This window comes from Pogona vitticeps, chromosome 2, assembly GCF_051106095.1.
Source record: "Pogona vitticeps strain Pit_001003342236 chromosome 2, PviZW2.1, whole genome shotgun sequence".
Classification (NCBI taxonomy): Eukaryota; Metazoa; Chordata; class Lepidosauria; order Squamata; family Agamidae; genus Pogona; species Pogona vitticeps.
In genome coordinates this window covers 131,061,918-131,071,495 of record NC_135784.1, presented here as the reverse complement: position 1 = coordinate 131,071,495, position 9,578 = coordinate 131,061,918, and the positions used below count along the sequence as shown (strand labels likewise).

The 9,578-nt window shown below is 41.6% G+C and overlaps 1 protein-coding gene across 1 annotated transcript in view; it reads left to right on the top strand.

Moving 5' to 3' along the window:
* Window positions 1-710: 710 nt before the first annotated feature.
* GLP2R (glucagon like peptide 2 receptor) overlaps window positions 711-9,578 on the top strand; it is a 49,725-nt gene continuing 40,857 nt past the window's right edge. Inside the window, exon 1 of the mRNA XM_020785990.3 lies at window positions 711-1,454. Coding sequence (XP_020641649.3) covers window positions 1,386-1,454 — 69 coding nt within the window. The 5' untranslated portion in view covers window positions 711-1,385. The remainder of the gene's footprint in view (window positions 1,455-9,578) is intronic.

Below are 9,578 nucleotides of genomic sequence, written 5' to 3'. Positions count from 1 at the left end.
GATTCCCACCTTCTCATTGTCCAAGAGCTGCTCGCTCTGGTGTTTTACTTACATAAACCCTAAAGGGCCACATGAGGCCTGCACCCCTATATGAAAACATGCCAAACTCTGTGACTTTTTAAAGCCACAGACCTATAATACCAAGCACAGAATCAAAATTAGGCTCTCTGTCTCTCTGAGAAATAACTGTGTTTGACTGACCCACTGCCCAGTACTGATCAGATAGTTTTATTATGCTTTGAAGCATAGCTAATCCAAAGTTGCATGAACTGCAGATTTTTGCTCATGTCATCTTTCATTTCATGAGTAAGAAATAACACACCATGTTGCTGCAGTATAACTGGAGTTATTTTCCATAAGGTGATCCATCATGGACTCAATTTTTTTACTTTGTCATTGGTTCCAGGGTATATTATTTATATACAGTACAAATATTTTTAAAAGCCAGATTTCCATGAAGGATAGGCTGTAACACTTTACCGCTGCATTCAGTTATTTGTACTAAGATGTTTTATCTCCTGTAAAACAGTTGGGTCAAGCCAATTGTAAAAAAATCAAATGCTATAAGGACAAAGAAAAAAATAAGAATAATATATATATTTTAAAACACTTTTCTGTTTCATTGTCCTGGTGACATGCAAGAAAGTTAGCAGGTGAACAGGATTTACTCCCATATTCTTCTTGTTCAGCCCTAAGGGAGATGTGCAGAGACTGGGCGTGCTTAATTTCCTTTTAGTCGGCGATCGCTGACATATTTCAAGTTGCTGTCCAGTCACCTCAGGGGGGGAAGAGCAGCTGCCTGCACATTGGCAGCTAACCAAGATGTGGCCTCCATCTGTCAGATTTCTGGAGAAACTGTCTTTCGTTCCATGGTCTTATTTGCTCCAGTGTTACCTTTTTAGCAAGTGCCTTCCCGATAAAGTTTCCTGGTGATACGAAATCCCTTCCGAATCAGAGGAGACTTGTAATGCCATGAGAACAAACTCCAGTCCTGGATGCTTCGTGATATTTTTCTTGCACCTCATTGGCTAAGAAGATCAGCAACAAAAAGCAGATGTGCTTGTAGAGTTTACAATAAATTCTCTCTGACTTTTCTCCTTCTCCTTTTTTCCCCCTTCAACAAAGAAGAAGCCAAGGGAACCCAGACTCTAGGACTTTTGCAAGTTGGAGCATATTTGTTATCTGCTGTTTTTCTCTCTGAGAGGCAGGAAATATTCTGATAGCTAGTCAATGTTTGAAAGTGGAGATTCTTTCACAGAGCAGAGTGGGTGTAGCCAAGGTTGCTGAAGATCACAAGTGAACTGTGTGGTGTGGACCAGTAACTTGCCTTGGTGAACAGGTTTGTCACTCTGGATTACCCTGGACACGAAGCCCTCTTCCCCAACATGAAGCAATGCTCTGGGAGATGTCCTAAACCAGTCCTTATGATCACCATGCTGTTTCTAATCAGACAGGTAAGAAACGTTGTCATTTTAGGAGGGATCCATTTTCAACCATGAACAGACCTTTGGGCTCCGCTTTTTTGCATATAGAAGCAGTGCGGCATATCCACAACTAGTGTTTGCTTAACTGCATGTTGTGCCATGCAAAATATGTTGGTTTTACGAAACTTTGCATGACAGATGATCCTGGAACCTTAACCTTTTACAAGCCAGCTGTTGTTTTAGCACCTCAGTTGCAGTTCCAGAGGCTCTAGGGATTCACTTGTTCAGCACTAGTTCATTCTTAATATCATACCTGTTTCCAAGTGTCAGCTAACTATAATTAGTTCACTTGACTTTTACTACTTCCCACCACCCTCTCCCCTCATATTCGGAACATCCTGCTTTACATGCAGAGTTTCAAAAATGACGCATTAGAAACAGCATCTATACACAGACATATTTTAAATTTTGTGTTCACACTAAAATCTTCATTGGCACTCTAAAAACTTACTGAGAGCCTCTTATGTTTTCAACGCGCCCACAAACACATACAAACCATTTAACAACTGTTGTATTTTACTGCCTAATCAGACCACTGTTCCTCCTTTCAAAACACATTCTCAGCATCAGACTTCTGTGTAAGCTACGAGCATAAACCATTTCCTTGGTAGCTGACTTATTCTGATAACATCTCACCCTCAGTTTGAAAACAGTGCAAAGTTGTTTCGCTTGCTGAGGACAAATGAACTAATGCGTTTATTATCGGCTGCCTCAAAAAACTAGGTTTGAGTCTCATCTACACCTAGCGAAAGAGTTTTAATGTGGGTGACCATCTTTTGAAGTAGAGGTGGAAGTCATCTACAATAGCATACAAAAGGATGTTTTTGAACAACTTCCACCCACTCCAATAGATGTTTAGCTGAAAAACATGCTGGTTATCAATAAACACTCCCATGCAAAGAGATGCTATCATATTTGTTCAAGTAGATAATCAACTGACTAGAAGTAAGGCAGTTAACTAGTTACCATGTGGACTGGTTTCATGACTCACTGTTTGGGCAAATAAATATGAGTATGGTGGACAATAGCATTTGTGCCAATCCTGCATGATTTACAGAATCATCCTGGCATCAGAAGTTAATCCAAAATATTGCTTTAGTGTCACAGTACCTGTTTTTGTTGATGCCGCTACACAGGCAACAGCTGCTATGACCAGGTACCAGGAGAGTTATATCATTAGAGGCTGTTCTGCTGTGTTGGGCCACATAATGCAGACATCATGATGTGACACCTGGCTTATCACAAAGATTGAGAGGTTTTGGTCTCTAACAAGGAGAGGTAAATTCAGTCTGTGACCGGTGGTGTTGAACTGTGTTTAAAGAGGCAGGCACTGCCAGGGTTACAGTCTGCCAGTCGGTGTGCACAAGAGAGGGTTCCCTAAAAGCTCTCGTGATTACATAAAAAGTGCAGAATGCAAAGACTCTGGAGCCGCACCCTATCTTCAAGACACAGACAGAAACTAACACTTTGTATGTTTGAATTTGCCTGCTCCCCCCCCCCCGAAAAAATATACATTCTTGGCATGGAGAATGTCTGAAATATCAGTCTTTGATGAAGGTGTATTGTTTTGAAGAGTTTTGGTTGCTTCTTTGGAAATGGGAGTTGCTACCTGATCCTGCTCACCAATAAGTGGCCTCCACCTGCCGGATTTCTACAGAAACTTCCTTTCTTTCCATGGTCTTATTTGCTCCAGTGTTACCTTTTTAGCAAGTGTCTATATTTGTAGATAAATCAGTATTACAAAATGAACAAAGAGGCCAGCTACATAGGAGTTTATCCTGCTCTGTAGCCTCCCGCTGGAATAGTTGGGATTGCTCTAAAAAACATTGACTACATGATGTTCTTGACAGAGGATTCCAACCCATCCCGAATTGGGACAAATCCATTCCAGATTGGTCTAGGACTGGAGACTACTGCTTATTTGGAACAATGAAGATTGGTCCAATTAAACACAGTTTCCTTGCTGTGCGATTGTCTCTAGACCACTCCAGTGTGGGGTTGGTGGTGGTGGTGGGAATGTTCTTCCTATTTATTTTATTTATTTAACCCCACCTTTCTCCCTCAAAAGGATCAAAGACGACTTACATCATCACAAAACAATATTTAAAGCTAAAACAACTATATAAATACTAAAAAGGAACAAACTTATACTATTGGGGAAATAATAAAAATAATATGATAAATACAAAAAATATGTTCAAAGCAAGAATGCGTAACAATCCATTTAAATATCCCACTCAGGCAGCCAGTCCCTGAGGGAAAGCTTGCCTGTAGAGAAAGGTCGTTGCCCGCTTGCGGAAGGAACAGCAAAGATGGGCCCAGCCTGGCCTCCTGTGGGAGGGAGTCCCAATGTTTGAGAGCAGCAACAGAGAAGGTCCTCTCTTGTGTCCCCACCAAAGACACCTGTGCAGGTGGTGGGGCCGAGAGAAATGCCTCTCCTGATGATCTGAACACCTGCAGGCTCAAAATCGAAGACATGGTCTTTGAGATATCTTGGACTTAAGCTGGTTAAGGCTTTATAAGTTAGAACCTGCACTTTGAATTGTGTCCAGAAATGGATCAGGAGCCTGTGGAGTTGCTGTAACAGTGCATTGTTTGATCCCTGTAAGCAGCCCCAGTCATTAATCTGTTTGCTGCATTTTGGACCCACTGAAGTTTCTTGACACTTTCCATAGGCAGCCCCACATAGAACATGTTACAGTAGTCCAGCCAGGAAGTAACTAAGGCATGTGTTACCATGGCTAGGTCAGACCTCTTTAGAAATGGGTGCAGCCGGCACACTATTTTTAATTGTGCAAATGCACTCCTGGCCACTGCTGAAACCTGGTCACATCGGTGGTGATGTGTAGAGGTGGGTGTGATCTGGTTGGGACTGCAGATGGCACCCTTCATTCTATTTTGAAGTGAAAGGGGGCATTTTTGTTTCTATTTTATTTTATTTTTAAATTCTACCATGTTTCCCTGAAAATAAGACAGGGTCTTATATTAATTTTTGCTCCATAAAACGCAGTAGGGCTTATTTTCAGGGGATTTTTTTTTCGTGTAAAACAATCTACTTTTCTTCAAATATAATCATGTCATCTTCTTCTGGTAGCTGCACAATGCTGGGGCTTATTTTTGTGGTAGGGCTTATATTATGAGCATCCTAAAAAATCACCTCAGATTAGGTCTTATTTTCAGGTTTTATTTTTCACTATTGTGCTATTCCACTTGAATAATATAAAGTATAGGGCTGAAGATGATATTTTGACTGTGCAGCTATGCCTTTACACACTTATTGTCTGCTACTTTAGCAATGTACACATTGCTCAACATCTGTCAATGAAGACTACGTATCACAATAATACAGCAGGCAGTAATATTTTTTTTAAATAGGGAAATATATTTTTGAAATGAAGGGAGCCAAAGGGTGACTTACAGTTCTTCAGCTATGAAACAATGTTATGCCACTTGCATAGTTACGCCGATGGTCCCTTGAAAAGGTTTCTTCCCCAGTTTCTCATTAAAGCTGCAGCCCTATTGCCTCCCATGAACAGGACTGATGTTTGCGCAGGTACTCTACAACACCCATGTGGCTTAGCAACCTTGGGAATGGCACCCCCACACCAGGTAACAATACCTTGACCACACTTTGTGATGTCACTTTTCGTCAACTTTATAAAGTCTCCAGCAGGGACTTTAGGCAGAGTCATCATGTCCTCAACAGAGGAAAGCAGCTTGGCAACAACTCCTGAAAACCAAAAAGTGGAAAAGACAGAAGACCTTTCCTCCAACAAAACAACTGGGGTGAGGAAGTCAAATCTATTTCACTGGACTGAGCAGGATGCTTCTGACATAGAGGTGGGTGAGGAAAGTTTTCTTCCAGGTACTCTTAAAAATCTGCTTGTAGGTTTCCTGAAGCATCCTATTGAGCATCCTAAAATATATCTTTGTTTTTTGGATCCTAAAGGGCTGCTTTAACAGCCTAATTTAACTACCAAAAACTTCTGCAATAAAGTGGTAACTTCTGAAAAACAAAAAAGTGCAAAAAGCAGAAGAGCTTTCCTCCAACAAAATATCAGGTGAAGTACTCTAACAGTTTGGAGACTGAAATAGGTGGTGGGGAAGGATCACCAGTGACCACAAGTTTCAACGACTCTGAAGAAGATACAAAATTGGAGGCATGACACCATCATCAGAAATGGAAGATGAAATGCAGCTTCATCCAGCACTTTGTCAGCGGCTTGTGCTTAGGAACGGAAAACGACTTCAAACCCCCTCTGAGACGCTGTCATCGTCCTCCATGCCATGAGGGAACAGGCCGTGTTGGATGGGACCCGTTCAGCCCTGGAAGGCAGCCCATATAGGAGAAGGAAAACTCTGACTTCAAACCCCCACTGAGGCACTGCCATCGGCCTCTATGCCATGAGCGAGCAGGCCGGGTAGGTGGGACCCATTAGCCTGGGAAGGCAGCCCATCTAGGAGAAGGAAAACTCCGATTTCAAACCCCCACTGAAGCGCTGCCATCGGCCTCCATGCCATGAGGGAACAGGCTGTGTAGGAGGGACTCATTCAGCCTTGGAAGGCAGCCCATCTAGGACTTCAAACTTCCACTGCCTTGTGGCTATATCCACTGATGGAAAAGGCTTCAGGACTTAACCTTGAGGCAAAATCCGGAACTGGAGTCCCAAGGCAGTTCGTGTCATTTTGTCAACTCCTGCAACATTGCTGAAACCAGTTGTATTGGCTCTTGCCTTTCCATTGGACGATTTCAGTGATGTGGAGAGGGGGGATTTGCTGCTTGGGTAACAATCTATCCTCCATATTATTTAACCCAAGCTTTGTGCCCTGGAGAGGATATTCCAGCTTTGCGTACAGCGTCAAAACACTAGATGCTGTTCCAAGTCCTCCATACAGAGCATGTTACCATAGCATCTCGAGACTGAAGGATGCCTATGAATGCCACTTGCCAAATATCATTTTTAAAAGAAAGAGAAAAGAAGAAATACAAGGCTAAATATGGCACTCGGTACCCACCCCCTCTGTGTGGGCATAAAAAGTCAACATTAATATCCACCTGCAAGCAAATGGAAGCAGCTTGCTTCCCCGCTGGTTAATAGCTATTGCAAAAGAGAAGGCAGGAGGTGAGCAACAAGAAGAGGCGTGTATTGCAACCAAATGGACCCAACGGGAGTGATCTAACACAAACCTGGGATTGACTAGATCACAACTATAGGGGCTGCAGGAGCAATTTCCATGTGAACGGAGGGAGCAATCTAACCAAGCTCCACCATTCCAAGCAGTTTAAAAGCAACTCAGACTAGATCGCTCCTGGTCTCTAATCTAGCCCTTCCCAATGTCATCCAGCCATACCTCTGGTATGCTGATCTCTTAGAGAAACTAAAACTATAAAGCTGTCCTTGAACTTTCCTTGGTTGGAGAAGTGAGGACCCCAATATGGATTATAGCTGTTAACAAGCAATGCAAAGCAGATTATTCATTACTTCTATTTAACAGGAGATACAACAAATATGTTTCCAAAGTGCTGTGCTCTTTTTTTAAAAAAAAGCAGGGCAATAAGGAACTAATAACATTAAAGAATAACTTGCAAAAAAGTAATCCACAATTGATAAAATGAGCAAAGCCAGCACAATAAAAATCATTACAAAAGCCTACCTAATAAAATACAATATAAAGAAATAAAACTGCTTAATAATAAGGATGGTGGAAATTTCATTACAGTTGGTTCTTCATAACATTTTACTAGTATTTACATATTACTGCATGTGGGAGAGGGAAAACCTTGAGATTGTAGACAATCTGAACCGAAAACATAAATTGACAGATTTATTTTTGGAGGCTTTCTGAATTAAAAGTCAGTGTTTGAATCTCTGTGTTAGTGCTGAATAAGGGTGGGAAATGTATTTTCCCAAAATACTCCATATCTTTAATAGCTCTGTATCAGGTCGGGACAACATCTTCCACACTTTGCTGCAAACAGCTGTAGCTCTTCATGTTCCAGATAGAATTAGCTTGAAGTTTTTTAAAAATTATACTTATAATTTTGTAGGTAAAGTAAAATGGAGAAGGTACAGTATTTCTCTTTAATATAGGAGTGAGAACCATTAAAACATAATAGAAACTCAAAATACCCAAGAATACATCAAACCAGCACCTCAGTTAAATGTTCTGGGAAACTTCCGTAGGAAGCAGCACTATTTACTTTGCCATCAAAAAAGAACCCTTGAATATTCTGAATTCCAAGATTAACTCATGTCTTCCCTTTATATTCTTTCCTAAGTACTTTAGCCAAAGATGCTGTAAAGCATATAGGCACCAGTGAAGTATCAAATTCATGGAAGGCACAAGTTACAAACAGAATAATTTGTAGTGTGAGAAAGATTTGGCATTGCCTCATTGCCTTGGCTTGTTATTTTATCCCTCCTGATAGTCAGGAATTATTAATCTGCAGAAGTCTTGGCAATGAGGTCTTCTCTGCCTTTAATGTCAGGGAATTACTTCATCAACAGAAGGCTTCTAGCACTGAAATGAGAAATATATAACCCCAGACTAACACAAAGTGCAAGGATAGGTAAAGTTTTGTTGGATGGTTTGCACTGGCGCCTGAAACAATTCCGGGGTGACACTGTTCCTTCACAGCTGTAGCTGAAGCAATGTGGGAAGGTCTCAGCATGTCCTCCTCCACTATAGAGTCCTATGACGTATTAGGTGGACCATCTCTCCAGTAACAGAAAGGAGGGAACCAACACTTTTGTTAGCACCATCTCAGCAGCAATGACAGCCCTGCAGACCACAGCCGGTCCTGATTTAGCAGAGGCACAGGATTTGGGGGGGGGGGTGTTACAAAAAAGGGTTTTGTAAGTCAGAAGCAGCCCACAGTCTATGTCTCTACTAGAGAGTTAATGAAAACTTGAAAGCTGGGTCGCAGATCTAAGGTTTAAAAAGTCATTGCAGAGGGGGATGAAATAGCTGACAGACATTCAAGCCAACCTCTGTACACAGCTTGGAATCTGAGGAAGTAGAATATGAAAGAAAAAAGGCTGAGAAACTCTTCTGTTTAGTTTTCTTACTCATTATAGCCTATAAATCTTTAGAGAGACCCATTGCCCTCCTGATATTTTTGGTTCCTGTTATTTTGAGGCTTGTTTGTTCCAGCACTTCTAACTTGAATAAGGCATATGAGTCCATCCAAACTTCATTTGGAGAATCTCCTTTTTCATTTCAAACGATGCTGAGCTGCAAGGCACAGCGTTCCCCTCTCCCTCCTCTGGTTCTGTTGCCCTTTGCCAGGACAAATGAGTGGTACCAAAGAAAGAAGTAAATAACAGAAGCAAGGAAGGAATGGGTGGGTGGTGTGTTCAGTAAAAGGTCTACTCACACTGTAACACTCCATAGGAATTAAAGGGCACTTCTTAGTCCTACAGTTGACCTTGTTTTAAGGGGAAACTAAATGTTATCTCCCCACAAAAAAAGTCGAGGAAAAGAACATTGGTTTAGTAGAATAACCACAAAAGGGGATAGAATTAAGAAATCTGTCAGTTGCAAGTGGAATTTCTGCTGTAGACAGAAAGAAAGAAAGAAAGAATGGGGAAAAAACAAAGACGTGAACCACCACAGGTAATCAATGACCTTCGCACACAGCTTGGTGCTAGGCACGCAGGGCCGGCATTGGGCCCTAGGAAGCAAATAGGACCAGCAGTCTCACTCCAAAGTTTCCCTTTAAAGGTCCTCATTTCAGCCTGTTTGTCCCTTGTATATTTTAAAGCAAAGTTGTTTCTGGTAGGTTCAGAGAACTGCGTGTTTAAACAGCTGTGTCATCTCAGTTCTTTGCTTCTTAAGAAAAGGTTCATTGACCAGCCAATCTCATCTCTTTGCTTACATCTGAGGAAGAGGAGAAAGGGAAAGAGTAAGGGGAAAATATCTCTTTGAGTCCAGTTCCCGAGGGATAATTCTCTGCTCATGGCTCATGCGAATATTTCTGGACACAATCATCAAGTGACTTCTGCCCTCTTTACACTGGAGTAATTAATTACCTCTGGTTTCTGTCAGATGTCTCCTCACCCTTCTCTGCTGACCAATACCGAGGAGTTATTC